General features: G+C 48.4%; 2 protein-coding genes across 4 annotated transcripts in view; one reads left to right on the top strand and one right to left on the bottom strand.

The window, feature by feature from the left end:
- ATL1 (atlastin GTPase 1) overlaps nucleotides 1-16,815 on the top strand; it is a 28,247-nt gene extending 11,432 nt beyond the window's left edge. The window contains exons 6-14 of one of the 2 annotated variants that reach the window (XM_010579769.1): nucleotides 321-377; nucleotides 4,527-4,619; nucleotides 5,543-5,681; nucleotides 7,661-7,788; nucleotides 8,487-8,543; nucleotides 9,353-9,424; nucleotides 10,454-10,885; nucleotides 13,281-13,295; nucleotides 16,670-16,815. In XM_010579769.1, coding sequence (XP_010578071.1) covers nucleotides 321-377; nucleotides 4,527-4,619; nucleotides 5,543-5,681; nucleotides 7,661-7,788; nucleotides 8,487-8,543; nucleotides 9,353-9,424; nucleotides 10,454-10,885; nucleotides 13,281-13,295; nucleotides 16,670-16,780 — 1,104 coding nt within the window. In that variant the 3' untranslated portion in view covers nucleotides 16,781-16,815. The remainder of the gene's footprint in view (nucleotides 1-320; nucleotides 378-4,526; nucleotides 4,620-5,542; nucleotides 5,682-7,660; nucleotides 7,789-8,486; nucleotides 8,544-9,352; nucleotides 9,425-10,453; nucleotides 10,886-13,280; nucleotides 13,296-16,669) is intronic. The other variant, XM_010579770.1, reaches the window with a different exon arrangement.
- A 1,231-nt stretch (nucleotides 16,816-18,046) lies between these two features.
- SAV1 (salvador family WW domain containing protein 1) overlaps nucleotides 18,047-22,045 on the bottom strand; it is a 22,336-nt gene continuing 18,337 nt past the window's right edge. The window contains exon 5 of one of the 2 annotated variants that reach the window (XM_010579771.1): nucleotides 18,047-19,460. In XM_010579771.1, the coding sequence (XP_010578073.1) occupies nucleotides 19,259-19,460 (202 nt within the window). In that variant the 3' untranslated portion in view covers nucleotides 18,047-19,258. The remainder of the gene's footprint in view (nucleotides 19,461-22,045) is intronic. The other variant, XM_010579772.1, reaches the window with a different exon arrangement.

Genomic DNA, 22,045 nt, shown 5'->3' on the forward strand with positions numbered 1-22,045 from the left:
AAAGTTTCTGGTTGGTAGGAAAGCAACAGTAAGCAGCTGATTTGAGCCGTTTTTCACAGATTTAGCAGCCAAAAATTCTAGACTGAGATCTTTCATGTGAGGTCTCACATAGTGATTGTCTGTAACAGCTCCGTGTGCCTCTCAGATGTGAACCAAAAGCACACAGCCAGCCAGATTCTGTTCCAGCTCTGCAAATGGTCCTGTTAGCCCAGAGTCAACAATTGTCCCTTGCCTCTTGTGCCTGTGTGGCCTACAGCCGTCTGCCCGGCCGTGCAGACTGACGAGCTAACAGTCCTGTTGTTCTCTGCTTCTCTTTCCAGCTTTTCACTGAGTACGGCCGGCTGGCCATGGAGGAGACATTCCTGAAACCTTTCCAGGTGAGTCCGAGGGTCCTGGCCAGCACACGTCCCCTCCGCCGGAGGTGGTGTGGCCCCGAGCCGGTTGGCTTCACCACGAGGTGTCACTGCAGTTTGGAGGACGGGAGGAGATGGAGATGCCTGGGGACTGGCTCAGCTGCGGAAGGAGAGGCTTTGTGCTTCTTTTACCCCCAAAGAGGCTTCCAAATACATCCAACATCCCTCTTTCTTTCCTCTCTGAACCCTTGCCATCCTGAGAGCTCTGCCCTGTCCTGCCAGATATCCTGCTGGGCTTGGAAAGCAGTCAGATTTTGCAGCAGGTTTGTCACGCTGCCTACCCGGGGACTCTGCCCAGCCTTTGCTCTGAGAGATTTGAACCCACCTGCCCGGGAATCCCTGCTCCTGGCAAAATGAAAGGATGAGGATTAGCTCAGGGCTCTTGTGAGTGACAGCAGGGCTGTGGGAAGGCTCGGTTTAAGTGGTGTTTTAACTTCAAATAAGTGACATCTGTTCACCCCGCTGCATCCCAACTTGTGAAAAACTGGCATTCAAAAAAGGGAGAGTGTCGGGCTGACGCCAGCTTGCTCCGGACACCAGATCTGTGAGCAGCTCCAGGGCTGGCAGGATAGTTGGCTATGACAGCCCCTTCCAGTAGGAAAGTGAATATGAACAAAAAGAGACAAAGCAGAAGGTAGGGGGGCAGAAGGTACCCATGACATGGCTGTGGCAGCTCACTAAAGCTCCAGTCCTTTAACAGATTGAGTTGTGATTTTGTATGGCTTTGATTATGGCTGCACCGAATCCTGTGCACCTGGGAGGCTGGGAAGGTGGTTGAACAGGTTTCAAAGCTTTCAGGGGTCTGTGGGACCAGGTGTGAGCCAGGGAGAGGGCCCTAAGGGGATGGAGGGAGTGATGCTGTGAGGTCCCCACACATCCTCATGCTGCAGTGGAGCTGCAGGGCTCATTGCGTGATCAGGCTGGTAAATAGAAGGAAAACACCTTCTGTGGGGCTCTGGCCTTATCCTGTACAAGTTGTTCCTTTAATCAGATGCGCTTTGGCAGTCCCAATGGCTTGGTCCAACTTCCAGCTGGCATCCACAGTAGGTTAGGTGGTAGCTGGATGGGGGTTTGTGAGCTTCCCGAAGTGGAAAACAACAGAGAGCAAAACATGCTGTAAAAATGCAAATAGCAATTGGGAATGGGTTACAGCTATTTTACTTTTGCCTTCCAACATAAAAAGCGAATTGCCGTCCTCACCACCATCCTCGAAGGCCTAAGGGGTTTATAGGGTGTCTGTGGTCAGGAAGTGGAAATAAAATTAAAAGGTTAAAAAATACAACAAATGGACAAATTGAGATTTTGGGGAGCTTTGAGGATATATCGGATGCTGGCATGGGCAGATGACTGATGAACAATGTTAGAAAGCTACCAGTAGAAACACACTACTTGTAGTAGCAAGCGCTAGGAGAAAATTGTAACATGGTACAGAAAAAAGCCAGACGTTAAATAAATATTTCTATTCCTTATTTAAAAACTATCAGGATAATGTAGCCAAATATTTCAGTGAAAGTGAAATACTTCCTACTCCATCAGTAAAAAGGAGGCTGTAAGGGGAAACTTTTAAATATGCTTAAGTCATTAGGACTGGATAATAGGCTCTGATTTTACCAAAGACTGTAATCGCTGTCAAGACGCACAGTTTTGTGGATAGCAAGCCTTGTCAAACAATCCCATTATCAATTTTTAAAACACCAAGAGTTCAGTTGATAAAGGTAACTATCACCATGATATATTGCCTTCTGTAAGCCTTATCTCCCTATGATGCTGATTAAAAGCAAATTAACAACATACCAAGTCAGCATTGTCTGTTTTAATCCATTGTAAATGGATTAAAAACTCATTAACTGATAGATGACAGAGCACGCTGAACTAATTTTAACAGGGAATCATCATCCTTCAGAAGTGTTTCCTCCGGGCTCCCCCCAGGATGTCTCTTGATTCACTGTCATCTTCATTAATGATCTGGGGAAAAATACCAAATGACACCCTTGCGAATGATGATAAAATTTGGTGGAAGGATTGATGGCGATGTGGCCAGGTGAGCAATGGAGATCTCCTTTCCACATCATAAAATGGGCTTGTTCCTACAAAGCACATTTTTAAAGACAACCAAGCGTTTTGATTAGGAAGCAGGAGAAGGGCAATGGTAAATAAACTGCTTTTCCAGTGGGGAGGATGAAGCAGTGTGTAGCTCAGTGACTGCAGCTGAGGCTGGACAAAGTCAGACTAGGAACGAGGAGCACACTGTTAATGAAGGAGCAATTTAATGGTTAGGGTGGCTTAACGAGAGATGGAAAGGCTTCTCTGGTAGCTGCAGGCTTTAAACCAAGACAGTTGTCTTTGCAGAAGAGAGTCTATAGCTTGAGTTTCTTGGGTGAGGTTCCAGGCCTGTAAGTCAAACAAGCTGAACTTCTTTTGTCCTTAAAATACACAAATCTGTAAAGGAGGCTCTGGAAAACGACTCCTATAGGAAAATGCTGCCAAGCAGGGAGTGCAGAGAAAGTGTCGATAGCGAGGCAGTTGCGTTGATCTTGCTGGAAGGGAAGTAATACTTGGCAGTGGAAAATTATCATTTCCCTTCGGCTCCCTCCTCTCCAAAGTGTATCCTCAGACTTGCACTGAAGCGTAACCGCCTGCGCTGCCCGATGAGCCCTCAGTCCTGGCTGTGACACTGGTCCTGGCCGTGATGCCTTAGCAAAGGTTGTCCGTGGTGCCTGGCAGTTTGCTGGGCTGGAGGGGCTGAGGGTGGCTATGAGGCATGGTAAAGACAGCATGTCTGAAACAGTTTTGCTTAAGAAAAAAGAAGATAATGCCAGAGTCAAACAGTGCAAAGCATGCATAATGTGTTTGTGGGAAAGTCCTAAACATGGACACGTCTCCTAAGCATCTCATGGTCTTAGAACAGTGTGTCCTGAAACAGCTAACTGGGTGCAGTTGGTGTGGCTTGTCATGCAGTTAGGAATGGACAACTTACTCTTCTCTTTCTTTTTTTAACCTTTCCTGATGTTTTATGGGAGAGAAATAAGAAGGGGAAATATTTTTCCCTCCCTCCACTAAATCTTTGTTCTAAACATAGACAATTTTTAGGGAAATTCCAATTAAATGGATTCCACTTGCTGACCTGCTTATTCATGTGCATGAGAGGAACCCTGGCATCCTTGCCAGGCCCTCCTGGGCTTTAGCATTCAGGGCTTCCCCCTCCAAACCATGTATTTGTACATGGGATGTAGGTCCCTTGCACAGATGAGACACTGGAGACAGGATTTTCTTCTGAAAACTTTTTTTTTTTTTTTTAAGATTAAAGGTTGACCGTACTGGTATTTATTTATTTATTGCATAGGAGCTTTGAATGCCTCAGTAAAGATTACAAAAGCCAGTGATTTCTTATTCACCCTCGTTATCCTGCATCTGCTTCTCATTAAAAGTCTGTCTGGAAGGCTGCCTGGTGAAAAATGCTGAAAAAATGAGCCTGTAAAATTCCCATAGGATGGAACTAAATGTGGCTGGAATTAAGGATCTCATTGCCTTTTGTCCTCGTTAGCAAAAATCTCTTTCTTGTTTTGCAGTTTAAATGATTGACGCTATTCTTCAAGCTAGGGAATCAAACTGCCACCCAGAAAACCCGTACAGCAGTCCTGGGTTTGCTCCCTCCTTCCCTTTGTAGGATGCAGCCACACGTGCAGCAAGTCTGCACGATCTCAGCACCGTGCTGGGGTGGCCCTGCACAGAGGGGTGTTTCCACCAGTAAAAGCATGAGATGCTACTGGAGCTGGGCAGAGACTTGGGGCCAGGTCTTGTTGTGGCACGAGGGTGGGGGTGACGGTGCTGGGGGGGGTCCTGCCACCGCTTTGGGCTCCGATGGCTGAGCATGATCAGCTGCTGCGAGTGGTGGCAGTGGGGAAGGAGGCCCTGAACTCCCTTGTGAACCCCTTTTTGATAAGGTACAGCAGAGTTGCACGTCTCATGTAGCCACTCCTGGTCCTGCGATTAGCAGCAAACAACAGAGCAATGCTCTTGAAAGATGAGTTTTTCCAAGCAGGAGCAGCTGGTAACTTTGACTCAGTAGCACTGTATGGCACTGACCCTGTTGTGTTTGTCTCCGTTTTCTAGTCCCTTATATTCCTTGTTCGTGACTGGAGCTTCCCGTATGAATTTTCCTATGGATCTGATGGTGGTGCAAGATTTCTGGAGAAGCGGCTGAAGGTGTGTTCTTTCTGATCTGGGTTTATTTAATGAGCAGTGCTAGCCTGGGGGTATGCTCATGGGTGATGGAGAGTGAAGAGGCAAATCTGGTTTGTGACCCAGGGATGATACACTGCCATCACCTGCATGGATGGAGAGCACACAGAGCAGGAGGGTGAGACTTTGGTCTGGGGGACAACCAGCTCTGGAGAGTGTAATCCTGGGCAGGGAGCAGGGAATGGGGTGCAGAGCACCAGCACCAGTGAGGGTTCAGCTGCATGGCCACAGCGCTGGCTGTTAGGTGTGAGCTGCAGTGTACAGAGATGCTGGTTATGGTCACACTTACCCAGTGGCTTAAAATCACAGAAGAGGCATTTTAGGAGGCTGAATTTCCTTGCCACGTTCAGTGGAGGGCTGAGGCTTCTGACCAAGCCCAGGCTCACTGGGGCTCTCTTGCTGGGAGCAGCTGGGAGAGACGTTAACGATGGGAGTCAGCAGATTCCCTAGAGACTAGGAACGATGTTTTAGTAATAGGTAGTTGTACAGTAAAACTGATGGGCGAGGGCTCCACTGGGATTAATCAGGAAATGCATGGGTGATTTGGTAGTGGAGAGACCTAATTAAATGCAAGACAAGAAAAGGCCCTAGTGGGAAATCCCAAATGTTTTTGTATTCCAATCATACACACACATGCACATTTTCCAAATGATAATAACATGCCCCAGGGTATGTGGTCAGAAATACGCTAGTTCCTTGGTTGCTGGGAGAGCCTTGTCTTTCTCCTCATGTGGCATACCCCTACAGGATGTCCTTCTTTGTCGCTTTTTGCTGCTGTAAGCAGTCGCAGTGCAGAGTATCCCATGCTCCTGCCAGTACCACTGGCCCAGCGTTACCGGTGTCCCCATCAGAAGGAAACCCCCCGACCCCAAACTGGTCTCTCGCAGGTCTCGGGAAATCAGCATGAAGAGCTGCAGAACGTCAGAAAGCACATCCATTCTTGCTTCACCAAAATCTCCTGCTTCCTCTTACCTCACCCGGGCCTGAAAGTTGCCACCAACCCTAATTTTGATGGAAAACTGAAAGGTATGAAGGCAAAGGTCTGGTTTTTAAGTGGATAGCTTAGATGCCCTGGCAGACTGTCCCGCTGGTTCCTGAAACCTCTGTAAGTATTTTCCATGACAAAACTGGGAGAGAGGTTGGATCCTCCTCCCAACGATGTACATGTGCTCGGCCCATTCTTTTGAGTCCAGCAGCTGCCTGTTCATTGCCAGATGCTGTTAGCTTAGGACAGAGGTGGAGGCCAAAAAGGTGTGGGAGGCTGAAAAGGTCTCAGAGCCGCTGGCAATAAGCACTGTCAGGACAGAGGGCTGATAGGCAACCAGGAAAGGGCAGGGCTGAGATACGAAATTTATGGACACGGTGTTAAGCCTGCAATTAACTCCTGTGCCTCACTTGCAATTCAGCACAGATGCAGAGCGGTGCAGACTGCTTGCTGCGAGGCAGGCTGATGCTTGTGGAGGGTGGAAGGCGGGTTGCATGTGCTCTCAAGGGAACTTTATTTCACTTTGAAAAACTTTCCAAGGAATATATAATCTTCCTGACTTATCTGATCAGTGGTTTCCCTACAGGGCAGACTTAGTTCAACAGGTAAAAAAAAAAGAGGAAGGAACAAAAGCCGTGGTAAGATTCTCCACCCTGAAAGGAGCCACATGCTGTGGATTTTTTTAGTTGTTTGTTGTGAACCAAGCGCTTACCAGCATTGCTGTTTGCAGGCTGCTTGCAATCTTAGCAATAGAGAAAGTGGCCCATTAGTCACTTAATTTCTTTCTGTCTGCTAATTTATTTTACTTTTTCTCTGGTTTTGTCTGGCTAGTGATCAGACTTGTTCTTCTGGCAAACTCCATGCTAACCGGCAAGCAGGACAGTGAGGCAGTGGGGGGGGAGGCGCACTGGTGGAAGCTGAGCTGATCTCTGTTAGTTCCCCCCTTAATTTCAGCTGCTGAGTAGTATTGAACAAGTGGTGTGTGCAGAACTCGCACAGGGGTTGTCAGTGGCTTCTTGACACCATTTTTGTTGTTCCCTCAGAGCTGTATGCAGCTTTTTGTGCTCTGATGGAAGAAATGTGGAGAAACTTCCCCTCTCTCCTTATGTTCCAAATGCCTGGATAGTGCATTGTTTTTTCTGTCTCCAGCCTCATACGGTTTAGTTTAAATGGCAATAAATGGATGTCAGACACTATGAAGCCATAAGAATGACTGTTAGGAGATAGTCTGCCTCTGTTGAAGTGACACAAGCAGCCCATGGACCCCTCAAACAGCTCCCTGTGCCAGCTCTGTGCTTTGGCAAAGGGGATGGGCTGGTAGGAGCAGAGATTGTGCCCGTTCCTGGTACCCACACCAAGGGGTGTCTGATGGTGCAATGTAAATGCATAGTCACTTGCAGGAGTCCTTAGTGTATATGTACCAAGCACCTAATTGTGTGCAAAAGCTTTAAAATGCTTTGCAATGAGAATTTCACATATGGGTTCATAGATGACCAAGAACTCAACACAGGAAATCTTACCTGCTGGCACAGGAGGTGGCAGGGATGAGAGCCAGAGAGCCTAAGCCCTGGCAGAAGATTTCCACTACAGGTGCCGTGGAGCAGGGCAAAGGGAAGAAGGCACAGCATGTGTCCGTGCCCTATACACTAAATACCATGATTTGCAAAGAGTGTATGTGTCTAGGCAAGAAGATGCTGCTCTCTGGCTATCAGCGTTGCGTGGACATCACCAATGTCATCAGCAAAAGCAGTTTTTTTTCCCATGCGGTCACATTTGTGTTTGCACAAGTATTTTTGAGACCATGAAGCTGGTTTGTGGATATATGCGCAGCTGTATATTCGGTCCGTGGGTTAAGTAACAACTTAACTAGGGCCACAATCATTTCTGAGCGCACACATTACTAAATTATAGGGTGTCTGAGTCTCTGGCTTGACTCTCCTGCTTTTGTTTCATGTTGGCGCACACTGAAGCACAAGTCTGATGTGGGGCTGGTACTGACGACATTGGGTTTTGTTTCCAGAAATAGATGATGAGTTCATAAAGAACTTGAAGATTTTGATTCCTTGGCTGCTTAGTCCTGAGAGCCTGGATATTAAGGAGATCAATGGAAACCATATCACCTGTCGAGGCCTTGTGGAGTATTTTAAGGTATTGGCTTATTTAAGAGAAAGTGGGCTTATTCATCTGTGGCATACTTGCACTTTTGCTGTAATTAAAGGGGAAAGCAGCAGCAGGCAGGCCAGCATTTGATGGCTGGAGGAAATGTTCTTGGACTAGCTAACAGTCCTGACTCCCATTGCTGCAGAAAGCAAACACCTTATGGTTGTGTATTTGAATTTGACCACGCAGTAAGCCCAAGAAGTGGGCAGGGCTGTTTTCTTCTCCTGGAGGATTGAGGTCCAGAGGGAGGTAGACTGAGGACCATATTCCTACTGCCTTTGGATAAAGCTGATTTTTGTTGTCATGACTACTGAGACATTTTAATGCAAGACTTCAGTGAGTAATTCTCACCACCTACTCTCCAGGGCTACCTGACTCTGGCTCCTTCTCCTTCAGTGAAGGGTAGAGGTAGGTGCAAATCCGATAGTATAGATACTTAGTGTAAGTGGTGGAGTGAGACCCTTGAGTCACTGACCCAGGCCACCCAAGGAGTCGATCTCGAGCCATGTTATGTAGCATTTTCTGACAGAGCATCCCCTGCCGAAGCCACCTTGTGCCAGGAACGTCCTCCTCTTCTGTGCTTTTAACATCCTGTTAAAGCTGCGTCTGGTACTGGGTGGGGGTGTTTGTGTTGCTCATGTATGATGTATTCAATGTGATTTCATATTCTGTGCACTGTTTTGCAGGCATACATAAAGATCTACCAAGGGGAAGAATTGCCACACCCAAAGTCGATGCTGCAGGTACGTGAGTGTGAGCTGTGAGCCGGTGAGCATTCATGCACTGTAATTGCCATTGATTTCCAGTTAATTGTCAGAGGCATCCAGCTAGTGCAGCACATTGGGTCTTCTGTGATTTTATTTCAAATGCCTTAGTGTAACAACCCAAGAAATAGCCCTTTTGGAAGTATCTGGCAGTCACAAGTCTGATACGGCTTAGCAATTGCGGTAGCACGGCTCGTGCACCTTGGCCGAACTGTGGTGACTCGCTGTCTGTGCAGACGGCGTCAGCCAGCTTAGCTGAAATTGTTCCCCCGCAGGTAAATGGCATCGTCTTTGGCTGCGGTGGGGCCACACACGGAGGTGACGTGGCCCCCGCACACGGGCAGCGGCTGCTGGGCTGCAGCTCTGCTCTCTGAGCCAGACGGCTTTGCGGGAGGTTGGAGCTCTAGATGTTTACATATGACTGAGCCTTTTATCTGTTTTCTTGCTGTTTCCCGCAGCCAAAGCCAAAGTTTTCATTGGTCTGGCTCGGAGGGTAGGAGTCCTTTCTTCATGCAGGCTTTTGCCTGGGGGACTGAGGAGACTGGATGTGTAAATATGGGACAATCTTATTTGGCGTTGGTCAGAGCCTGGGGAAAGTACACTTGGCTAAGACAAGGGAGCTGTTTAATTCTGTACGTGTGCACCAGGGTACTGTGCACATGTCCTGGCCGTGTACATGTGTGGACCTTGGGTAGCCAGGCAGCCAGTGGCTGCTAATCTCTGCAATAACGCTTTTTAACCCTGTCTTTCTGCAGCTAAGCTTTGTACCCCTTTTGCCCTTCCTGCAGGCCACAGCAGAAGCCAACAATTTAGCAGCAGTTGCCACTGCCAAAGACACTTACAGCAGGAGAATGGAAGAGGTAGGTCGTGCTGAGCGTGTTGTTTCACAGCGCTTATGTCTCCTGGCTCTCCTGTCCTTCTGGGGGAACCTCCCTGCCTGGGTTCCTGGTAGAAAACGTCCTGCATGGACTTGATCAGGACTGGTTACAGTGCTGCATGTTCAGGGTCCCGAAGAGGGTCTCTCCTATGTTCACGGTGGAAAAGGGGCTTTCTCAGAGGCTGGAGGAGAGCAATGTCCGGTCAGGGTATCATGACAGGACAGGGCAGGGTGATTGACAAATGGTCACTGTTTCATCCGATGGCAGCTTTTTGCAGACCATGTGGCCTCTGCTGAATTTGCATCCTCTTCCCAGCATTCCCTAGCGTGGGTAGATGCAACCCAAAATGTGATCTAGAGGAGTGGCAGTGCTCCGTGACCATGCAACCTGTTCTGTGGCTGGTGCTAATTAGGGGATAAAGTCATTATAACTGGCTTTTCACCTATGCCCTGCCCTGTCAGCCCATCTCTCAGCTCTGGTGAGGGGATGGTTGTGATGTTTGAAGGTGAAGCTCAGACCCCAGACTGTCTGCAGCCACTTCCAGGCCCCCACTCTGTTCATCAATATTGGAGATCGCTGCCGATTGGCAGGAAAGGGGGGCGGAGCTGTGTGGCCAAATCATCTGTGGACTGCCCTGAGCCTTAAAACTCACATGTCCATACTCAGAAGCAGAAGGAAAATGCCATGGAGTTTCCAGCACTAAAAAACGCTGGGGTTCAGGGTCCTGCTGGTCAGTGTAGCTCAGCTGTCAGTGTTGGCTGAGATCCTGGCTTGGGCTGTGAGGCAATCAAGTAGGGGAGCTGTGGGATGCAGCTTCCCAGTGCAGACACCCGCTGCTCCGTTTTAACCTGCACCTTGCAGAGTTAAAGTCATGGAGGTCTTCCTGCAGGATCTAGTGGTCTGTGCCAAACAGGAGCCTGTAGAGCCCTCATTCCAGTGGTTTGCATGCCAGAGCACAGGAGCTGTGGGTGCTGAGGTTTGTGGAGTGATTGGACTGTGTTTTCCACGCAGGTCTGTGGTGGGGACAAGCCCTTCCTTGCACCTAGTGACCTCCAGACCAAGCACATGGAGCTGAAGGAGGAGGCTGTGAAGCTGTTTCGTGGGGTGAAGAAGATGGGTGGGGAGGAGTTCAGCCGTCGCTACCTCCAGCAGCTGGAGAACGAGATAGATGAGCTCTACATCCAGTACATCAAGCACAATGACAGCAAGAATATCTTCCACGCCGCCCGCACCCCTGCCACGCTCTTTGTGGTCATCTTCATCACTTATGTGATAGCTGGAGTGACCGGCTTCATTGGCTTGGACATCATAGCCAGTCTGTGCAACATGATCATGGGCTTGACACTTATCACACTGTGTACCTGGGCATATATCAGATACTCTGGGGAGTACAGAGAACTGGGCGCAGTAATAGACCAAGTGGCCGCAGCGTTATGGGACCAGGTAGGATAAAGAGCTTTTGATTTAAAACAAACAAACAAACAAAAAAACCCCACTGAGTTCTTAAGTGTTGAGTTTCCTGAGGCTTTTCTTTCCCTTTGAAATGGCTTTTGCGTTTAGGGTTGTTAGATGCTCTGGCTGGGCCTGCCTGGACAGATCCAGCTGCTTGAGCTGGTTGTGCTATGATCAGTGGGGGAAGACCTGTGCCCTGTCTTCTTCAGACAGCAGGACAATGAGTTTTAATCCATGGCTTAGACCTAGATGGGGAAAGCAGGGACAGAGGAAATAGTTTCAGATCAGTTTGTGGAGTTGATTGTAAGGGGGAGACATCTTAGGGGCTGGAGATGGGCCTGGGTAGCACTGCCCTGTGGTTGTAGCCCAGGTAGACGGTACAAGATGGGTCAGAGAGCAGGAGCGAACAGCAAGGCTGGAGCTGCATACCAACCCACCCCTTCCCCTGCTCGAGCCTGAGCCTTTGAATCCTGCCCAGTGTGAAAGACAAGCCATGTAGATCCAGGCTGGGGATGAGAAAACTCACAGCGAGCTATTTTGTTCTGCCTTTTTTTTCCCTTCTTGTCTTACCCATCATCAAATGCTAGTTTGTGGAGCCTCAGACCTTGTGGGAATGGAGCAGCTTTGCCTACAGTCCCACTGGGGAGGTGTTCTCAGAGCTGGGGTGTGTGCTTTTTGCGTGCATGTCTGTGTATGTCAAAAAGAAAGACCCATATCTCTCCCCTGGTTCAGAGCAGGGATTTTGGCTCTCCCCAGGTCTGCCGGAGACTGAGGCCAGGTCTCGGCTCTGCCTGTTTTGGCACTGGGCCCCGCTTTCCCGTTACAGCCGCAGCTGTGCTGGGTCAGTTGGTCTCACCCGCTCTTTTTCGATTTCTTCTTTTTTCCAAACAACATGGGAAAGTCTTGGTTGGGCCCCGATGTCAAAGAGAACACCTCTAAAACCTTAAAAATGGTCATAGTGAGAAATCACTCCCCTGTGCCCTCCTGCGTTGCTCTGCCCGCTTTCCAAGCGGTGCCGTTTCAGCGCCCAGCCCCGACAGAGTTATCTCACAGCCCACGGCCACAGTATTTTTAATACTCGCTCTTTCCTGTTTCCCCTTCTGCAGCAGCCCTTTCCTCTCCCCATTGCAGAGCTGCCAGGGAAAGCCCGGACCCTGCAGGCTCCTGCTGACCCCCTTCGCCCCAGCCAGGGGAGCAGCCCACCGGAACGCAGCTGTGGCTGCGGGCCCATGTGCCGAAATAACATTTAAAGGGCTGCAGTGGCCTCCTGCTCTTCCCGTGGCAGAGCCATGGTGAGGTCATTGTTTGCTCGGCCCCCAGAAGCCACCAGCTGCAGTCGTGGGTTTTATTTCTGTAGCGCTCCAAGGCTCAACAACTTTACCTGCTCCTTCCCTGCTTTTTATCCATCAGTGAGGTTTTGATTGAGAGTGAGCACGTTTGCCTGCTTCCCGTTGCTGTGCAGAGCTGGAGCTAAACATGCAGCTTTGGGAGAAAAAAATTGAAGCATTTATTATTCAGTTCCTTCACTGCAGAGGTGGGTAGTAGTGTTGCTTAGCTGAGCTGCCTTTAAAATAAGGCGAATTGGAGAGGCAGGGCATCGCCTGTGTCCCAGGTGGGTTCATCCTGGCTGTCCTGTCCTCAGCAGCCTGAGCATCCACAGTAAACCCCCCTGCGGTGCGGTCAGTGCCTGTGCAATGGCTCTTTGCTTGGGGACATTTCACGGGTGCCTTTGGGATATGCTGGTGTGTTTAAGCCCAACATTTGCCCATCCCTGTGCAGGAGTCAGTGGGGTTTTTAAGCAAGAACAGGACACAGCCAGCAGGAAGCCAGAAACGCTGCCCATTTGCAACTTGCCCAGCTGGGGAAAAATAAAGAGGTTAAAGTGCCTGCAGCTGCTCCCTGGTGCCTGGCTGGCCTCCGCGGGCTGTGCGGCATGGCTTTCCAACTGGAGGGAAAGTTCTCCCGAAAAAGAGTTGTGCAGAAGGGTGGTGCTGGCCCAGCGTGGCTGGCAGTGTCTCAGCAGCTCTGCTGCAGGCACCGGGGCTTGGGCAGCATGACTCTGCCCGCCACGATACGCCAGGCTGGTGCCCGAGTGCCCCAGGTGGGTTCAAAGCCTTCGTGGCTCTGTCCCACGCAAGCCCTCGGTGTCCCGTGGCAGCGGGACCAGCTGCAGGAGGGGTGGCCAAGAGCTGTGAGGGGTCCTGCAAGAAGGGCAGCCCGTGCACGGTGAGCCCCCCTGGGAATACACGGCCACAGTGGCACCAGCAAGTGGCTGTGGCCAGGAGCGTGAGCACCGTGTGCTCCCATGGATGTGCATGATACACAGAGATGCCTTTTTTTTTTTTTTCTTTCTCCCCCCCTTTTTCTTCCCAATGCCTCTCCCCAGGGAAGCACAAACGAGGTAAGTGGCTCTTGTTCTCCGCATGCGACACCGCTCGGCTCCCACGGGCTGTGGGCTCGCGGGGAAAAGCGTCAGACCCAGATGGCCGTTCCAAGCCACGTCACTGCCTTTGGGCTTGTGGGGGACGGGGGGGGCTGCGAGGGCTCTGGGCAGCGGTGGCATCCTGGCCTTGCACCGGGGCACTCGCTGGCGGCTGGGCTCTGGTTGTTCCCTGTGATCCAGATGCCTGGGGAAGGGGGTTAAACATGGGTGCTGTGCTCCAGGCGGTGCTGGAAGCCAAGTGGGGGAGAGATTTGGGTGGGGAGTGCGTTTGTTATGATGGGGACTTTTCATCTTTCTCCCATCAGTTCTGTTTGGGGATTTTCCTGTTGTGCCGAGAGGTCAAACCAAAACACCAGTTTGTTTTGTAGCACAAACCGTGCAGTCGTCGTGCAGGCAGGGCTCCTGCCCCAGCAGCTGAGGAGCCCCCATACTTGGCGAGGCCCCTCTGTGCTGCTGGAAGTGCCGCATATTGTGTTTTGGGCCAAAACCCCCCCCCATACCGGATCGAGTAAGCCAAATGCAGAGCCTGGGAGGCGTCGTTTATCTCCCCAGCCTCTTCCTGGGGCAGCACACCCAGTACAGCCCCTCTCACCCTGCTTGGCAGGGGAACTGCTCCAAGGGGAGCCGGTCCCTGCCCAGCACTCGGGGTGCAGCCCCGCAGGGAAACCTGGGTCGACAACCATCAGCAGTCCTCGTATGCCGGGCTCCTTCTTGCTCCGCTTGCCTGGTACCACAGCGGCACAACGCTGAGCTGCTTGCCAGGCGTGCGCCGAGGGCGATTGGAACCTTGTTTAGGCAAAACCTCGTCAGCATCTAATTAAAACAAAAAAAGGCATCCTTACTAGTTTGTATTAATGCGCAGGTATGTTAATCCAGTGTTGCAGCCAGGTGCCACCCCGGTCTGGCCGAGGTGTGTGACAGAAGACATCTCTATTATCGTGTCACCAAAGCCTGACAGCTCCGTCTGTCAGTGTCAACACACTTTTCAGCCACTGAGTTATTTGGGGAGTTCCTCTTAAAAGAAAGGTAGAGCAGCTCTCACAGATCCAAAAGGCCATTTAAAAAAAAAAAAAAGTTAAAAATCAACCTGTTCTTTCCCCCAGCAGCCAGCCCATGCTGGCTGTTTTGGTACCTCCCTGTGCCACAAATGCTGAGCAGCTAAAAGCTTTCTGACCTCTGCGTCCGTGGGCTTTGCTCTGGCTTGTGCAACAGCAAGAGGAAGACCACGGTCTTTGCTATTGATGAGCTCTTGGACACATCCTGTCAAGTAAAAATTAGCTCTGTGAGACTGGTTTGGTATGGAAAAAAAGCCTAAAATAGCACAAAATGCTGCAAGGTCGCTTTTGTAGGATTTGAAGGTGTATTTTCAAGAAAGAAACCCAGAGAAGCTGCATGAAGTCTCTTCCACCAGTCCACTACATTCCCAAACCACTTGCACGCAAAGCCCACCTCTTGTTTCCTATGGCCTGTTTGGGATGTGGTCAGCATCGCCTTAAACACATTCTCACCTTCACCCTCATCCTTGCTGCGGCTTCAGCCTCGCTTGCTTCATTCAACACCCCTGCGCACACGAGGAACACATCACCCTGTGAGCGTGCGGGTTCCTGCTGGTTGTCTGCCTCTTCCCACCCCATCCTAAATTAATCCTGGCTCACCGACAGTCTTCAGGGCCCCAGCAGGAGCTGGTGGGTTTTTGGTTGTGTTGGTTTTGGTTTGTTTTTTTTTTTCCCCCAATGACAAGTTCATTTGAATGGAACTGTCAGAGCCATGACAGCTGGTCACGCCGAGTCCTCTGCAGCCAGTCCCGTATCTTGGCATCTCCTGTGCCATTTGCACGCGGTATAGAGCCCATCGCGGGATGGGGGACAGGGTGGTGGTACTTGTCTGTCACCAACCCTCGGGATCAGCGCCTTGTCTCAGCCCGGTGACTGCTCTGACTTTAGTTCTGTACGGGAAACGCAGCCCACATCCACACTGACTTTGACCGTGCACCAGTATGGGTACAGCAGCCACTCCTGCCTGGGCTGACCCCAGTGTTTAGCTGTCACCCTCGGAACCTCCGTGAAGACAATTCTGCAGCCAGCAGCCTGCTCACGCTGATGCTCTGCTGAAAGAGGGGGTACACACATTTATTAAACTGTGGTGCTGCTGTTAGCGAAGGACCGGCTTTTCTGTCAGCCAGGAAAATACACTTGGATATAAACAGAAAATGGTAAAATTAGAAGGAAAAAAAAAAATAAAAAATCTGCATTCATCTGCAGAAAAATGATCTAGACAAACCAAGAACCCATTACATAGCAAAGCCCTCTGCATGACGCAATATGTATCTGCCTGGTGGGGGTAAACCAAAATGCTGAGGATGCAGGAATTCAACCTCCATGCATGAAAAAGCAGCCCTGCAGAGAAGGACTTGGGGGGGTGTCAGTTGACGAGAAGCTCAACATGACCCAGCAATGTGTGTTTGCAGCCCAGAAAGCCAACTGTATCCTGGGCTGCATCCAAAGCAGCGTCACCAGCAGGTTGAGGGAGGGGATTCTGCTCCTCTACTCCGCTCTGGTGAGACCCCACCTGCAGTACTGCGTCCAGCTCTGGGGTCCCCAACGTAAGAAGGACAGGGACCTGTTGGAGCAAGTCCAGACGAGGGCCACAAAGATGATCAGAGGGCTGGAGCACCTCTCCTGTGAAGACAGGCTGAGAGAGTTGGGGTTGTTCAGCCTGGAGAAGAGAAGGCTCCAGGGAGACCTTATAGCAGCCTGCCAGTACCTAAAGGAAAGCTGGGGAGGGACTTTTTACAAGGGCATGTAGGGATAGGACATGGGTTAATGGCTTTAAACTGAAGGAGGGTAGATTTAGATTAGATGTAAGGAAGAAGTTCTTCACTGTGAGGGTGGTGAGGCACTGGAACAGGTTTCCCAGGGAAACTGTGGATGCCCCATCCCTGGGAGTGTTCAAGGCCAGGTTGGATGGGACTTTGAGCAACCTGGTCTAGTGGAACTAGATGATCTTTAAGGTCCCTTCCAACCCAAACCATTCTATGATTCTGTGAAACTCATAGAAAAATAAAAGTCCCTTACTCATACTCCAGGTAGTCCTTGATTTAATACAACTCAAGGAGGCTCCTCCCATAGCTGAGACATTTGAAAAATTAGCGAACTAGTGATCTTTATTCTTCTCCCTGTTGGACGCTTGACACAATCAAGAGTTGGTGCACAAAACAAACCGCACGCCGCGACTGGTTTGAACCTGCCACTGCAGCATGAACGCAAAAGCGCAGACCGTACGCGTCTCGCATGCAGCGGGGCTGAGGATGTAACCATCTTCTCTTTTTCCAGGCTTTGTACAAACTGTACAGCGCAGCAGCGACTCACAGACATTTGTACCACCATGCCTTCCCTGCACAGAAAGCAGAACCCGCCGAGGGCTCGGAGAGGAAGAAGGTGTAAGCCAGGCGCGTTGCCGTCGATGCATGAACGTCTCGTCCTCGTACCCATCACAAGCTCCTGCCATGAAACAGGGAGAGCGGAGAACAAGTCGCGTGTAAGGTGGTTCGGTGTGTTCGTTCGACAACACGGTGTTTGACGGGAAGATGTCAGCATGTTTTTCGTTTTGTTAATATGTACATATTGGTACTGCCGCAACTACAAAGTGCTTTTAATTTGTAATAGCCAGCATACTTCCCAGCTAATTTATGAAGCCTTATTTTCCCCTTCTTAATTAGTTATGAAGTCACTGAAGGAATCATAATTTACACAATACTGCAACTAAAAATCTTCCAGACTTTAGCATTATTCAAAAGCCAACTTATTTTCAGATACTTGAACAAGTTATAACATGTAACCAAGTTTTTTCTTCAATTAACTATTTAATTACATAAACACAATTAAAAATGTATTAACTTGCTTTATCAGAAACTGTAAGGGCACTTCTGCTATGGTATGTTAACGACCTTGTACGGAAAGTGTACTTTTCTGTTCGTAACCGATGCACAAAGTATCACTTTGTATATGTATTGGAGAAAGTTTCACTGTATTTCTGTATATATATTCATTATAGTGCATAGAAAGTGTGTTCAACAGTTCTATTCTTTTATCGTCAGAACTATTAAAGTTTGCTTTCGGTTCCTAAGAGGCTGGTTATCCAGGAAGCAGTTATTGACTCATGGGGTGAGAGCTTCTCCTCTTGGGTTTTTTTACATTCTTGGTTTCCTTTGGGCCTTCAGAATTGGTGTTTTAATGGTAAGTTGCTATTTTGAAAATAACTCAGACCCCTCCTCTGCCCCCGTGTGCCCTGGGAGGTGCTTCTGTCACTAATAAGGTAAAGCCAGGTTTTACAAGCCTTAGGCAAAATAAAATCTCCAGCTTTTAACAGCAGAGGAGAAGCTTGTTAAGCGAAGGAAGGCTCTTCGCTGAGGTCCACAGCCCTCTCGAGGGACAGCACCGGGTACGACCACCCCACTCATCTTGCTGTCCTGGTTTGCAGAACAGACACGTTTTACGGTACAGCAGCTGACGCCTGGGGCTAAGCTGTAACCGCTTCTGGCAGTCACGGGGAGTCGGCGCAGCGCGCTCGCTGGCTTTTACAGAGAACGGTCCCAACCCCAACAGCAGCTTTACTGCACCTGGGCCTGGCGCAGGCCGGGGCAGCAGGAACGCTCCCTCCTCGCTGCGGGCCCTGTCTGCAGAACCAGTACGCAGATAAGCTCTGCGTGCGCTCACTCGGTCGCTAAACGGGCACCGCTGAGGAGCTCAGAGCGTCGGAACCGCAGTTGGCTTCAGAGAACCCGAGCTACTGGTTTTCGCCACCCCCAGTCAGATCTTTTTATTGGTTATAAGAACATTTTATTTGACCTTCTAAAAGGCAAAGAATTAGTTGGACAACGCTTCATTCATTGAACAAAATTATTTTTATTGAATTAATAGGATTTACAAGAAATGTATTTTTTTGTCTGCAACAATGTTTATTGCACTAAAAAGAATCCATAAATAACATTTCAGGACAATCAGTGAACCAAATGAAACTACTGGAGGGTAACTGTACAATTAAAAGTTTCCCCTCAGTAAGAAAGCCTTAATACAAGAGAAAAGCTCATTAAAAGAAAAAAAAAAAATTGTTGTTACATCCCTGATTTTTTCCATGGCATGGTACAGCTGGTTGGACAATGCTATTACCTTCCCACATGACTGGGTCACATTTTATGAAATGCAGTTTACCTAGGATTTAAAAACCTGTGAAAAGTTTGCTTAGAGCTCTTGGTCTTTAAGAAGGTACAAATATTTCCTCTCTGGCTAATTTCTGTGAAAACTAGTAGTAAAGCTAAAGTAGCAATGCATTAAAGTTAAAAAATAAGGCAAATCAGACTTCACTTTCATGAAGCACTGGGTTGAGACTGATGAAATCCGCTTCTGTCTGGTTGTAGCCCTGGGTTGTTACTGAAACGGAACAGTATCGGTGTTCCCTACGTTAAAGCTGTAAACAAAGAGCAGACCTCAAGAGAGAGAGAGGGACACGAAGTCCCGAGGGAAATACATGGAAATATTCATTTGGATTTTAACAAGGTTTTGAATCCAGGACATTTCATACAGTTGCAACTATTGCCCTTTAAAAATACATAGTCAGCTTCTTAATAATACAGCCAACTGCTAGAAAAAAAGATACCAGAATCAAGTGTCTGATTAAACTCCGCGCTGGTTTTCAGAATAATAAACTAGTTCTTGTATAGAAAAAAGATTAACAAACATTTTTCATTTTTATAAACAATACATAATACATGTAGAAAAATATTCAAGAGGATAATAACAAAGGTGCAACATCAACAAAAATAAGCTGCCTTTTCAACAAAAGCACTTTTTCATAGTTTTAAGTGTGAAAACCTTTTAAAGCTCTTAGGTGTCCTCAGAAAAGTCTATTAAAGAGTTGTTAGCTTAAAAATTCTTGCCGTGCTGCTGGGCATACCACTGCTGCCTCTGCTTGCGATGCTCCAGCTCGGTGAGGAGGGCCTGCCTGTACGCTTCGTACAGCTTAACGATCCGTTCCAGTTCTTTCATGAAGAGCAGCTTCAGCATCCCCTGGTACGTGTCCAGGTCTGCCAGCTGGAAGAGCTCCCACTTCAGAATGTGATCATATCTGTTTTGATAGAAAAGACGATTACCTACATGCCACTGCGAGCAAATACACAGCATTTTATGCATTTTCTTAAGAACCGGCCTCACAGTTGCACAGCCACTGATCAGATTTCTAGCAAGCTATATTAGCGTGTTTTATGTGAAGAAATGAGGTCATTAAGACCAAAAGAGATAGAGCCATGTCTCAAAGTGAGTTGGAGAAACATCACTTACAGCTAAACTGCAGAATCACTCATAATATGCCAAGATAAACTCTGCAAATGCTAAAGATCCTATTAACTGATTATAATAAACCAATGGAGAAAATGCATTTTGGAAGCATTAAAACAGCAATTCCATTCAACAAGCCTTGAAAATTTAGTAGTAAAACATCCTTCAAAATTAGAGTAACTCAGAAAAAAAAAAAAAAAATTATTTCAACAGCTTACCATAACACTCCCCAGCAGGTACCTCCCAGAAGGCAGAATACTGCAAGTCTTCCCTCACAACACGCTTTTGTGTCCAAAGCATTCTTGTCCCAGCCTTAACAAGCACTCTTGGACACTGTTCCCCTCTTGGTTAATTAGCAATAATCTAAGTCAGTGTGTCTCAAACAGTGGGTTGTGAACCCCACAGGACCATGGAAGGGGGGTATCAGATAGCATCAGTGAGGACTGGGGGCGGGGAATCTAGGCCATAATTAATGGCTGCAAGTACTCATGCCAGCAAGGGACCTCCTAACTGCCTGCAGCTATCGGCCACAATCTACCTGCCACGGGGGGAGCAGGGTGGGTGTCAAAGGAGCGACGCAAGCACTAATAGCTAAAAATCCTACATGTTCTTACTCCCCACACTGGAAAAAATGAGCTGCTGTGGACCTGGGGAGGACCCTGGAGACACATGCCAAGAGCCTGAAACACACTGGTGCCACCCCAAACTCCTCCGTTCAGAATATCCAACCTAGCTCCCTGCCTGAGATGGAAACAAGCTCAGCTGTGAAGTCAACCAATTACTGTTGTATTTCTTCCCACTTCCACCAGTTACAAGGAGTTGTTGGTTGAGCAACGCAAAACATAGTGGCTTGGGTCATCAAAGCACCATCCACACTGTCAACACTTTTTCCTTGACGAGGGAAACGGACACTAGTCAGCAGTGCAGAACGTGAAAGCTCACAAGGCAACTACAAACAGGTGTGAGAAGGGGGCTATGCACAGACCAGCTTTGTTAGAAGCCACACTCATCGCTCTCCACAACGGAGAGCAGAGTACACGAAAACAAACCACGAAGAAAAGCAGGAGCACAACATCAATTCATAAAGCGGGAGGAACGACGTAGGAGGAAAGCTGCTGGTGTCACCAACCACTGCAAAAACTCCCGGGTTAGAGAGCTGCCAGCAACGTACATCTCGCCTTTCATTCGGTAGGTCTTCTCCTCTCCTACTCAACGTGCAGCGCTGCTTTTCTTACAAAAGCTGCAGCACTGTCAGTGCTGGGTTTTAGTTTTACTTTTTAATATGGAGCAATTCTGAATTTCTGTTTATACTCCTAACACTTTTTTTTTCAGTTTCTGAAACATATAAACATGCCCCTATCTTCAGACTTTAGGGCTATCAAAGGTGCTGCCATTGGATAGGTACAAACTTAACATAAGATGAGCCTTGTCAAGATGAGCCTCCCTTGTCTCACTAGCAGAGCTAAAGAAGGTCCCTGAAGGCTGCATTTTATGTCGTAACTGCCCAACCACTCTTGTGACTAATCAAGGCTATGCCATTTCTCCTGCAAGTAACTTTCCATGATCAAAATTGGCACTCTAAGGTCCGCAAGGGAACCAGATAGCCGGTCAAATGAAGTCCAGTTTCACCATGGAGGTCTGTTCAACCATAACGTTAGTCACTGACTCGCTTTCATGCCACAAATTCTTCAAAGCTAGTGCTGACAATCTTTCACACCGAACACATGGTTCAACATTTCCCAAATTTAATATATATATAAAGATAAATATTATAGACAAGCTATCCAAACTATTCAAGAAAGCAAGCATTTTTCTTCATTACTTTTTTTTAATAGACCTCTTTTTGTGCGCATAGTAGGGGAAGGTTTCCAAGATCCTGGAAGAAAAATACTATTTCTAACGAAGTTTTCCAACAAAATCATGCTAATTCTACAGAGACAGGATTAAAGGTCTCTGGCTTATGGCCAGATGTCCAGTACTACCACCACACCAGGGGAATAGCTGCAGGATGGTATTAAGCAGGAGATGCTGGCATTCAGGACATTCCTCAAGGAGTTGGTAATTGAAATTGTCGCGGTTTAACCTCAGCCAGTAACTAAGCACCACACAGCTGCTCACTCACCCCCCCCCCCAGTGGAATTGGGGAGAGAATCAGGCCAAAAAAAGGTAAAACTCGTGGGCTGAGATAAGAACAGTTCAGTAGAACAGAAAGGAAGAAACTAATAATGATAATAATAACAATTATAAAATGACAATAATAACAAAAGGATGGAATATACAAAACAAGTGATGCGCAATGCAATTGCTCACCACTCGCTGACTGGTGCCCAGTCAGCTCCCAAGCAGTGATTCCCCCCCCCCCCCCCTACACCACCA

This window comes from Haliaeetus leucocephalus, unplaced genomic scaffold (assembly GCF_000737465.1).
Source record: "Haliaeetus leucocephalus isolate CR32 unplaced genomic scaffold, Haliaeetus_leucocephalus-4.0 Scaffold678, whole genome shotgun sequence".
In the NCBI taxonomy this organism is placed as follows: Eukaryota; Metazoa; Chordata; class Aves; order Accipitriformes; family Accipitridae; genus Haliaeetus; species Haliaeetus leucocephalus.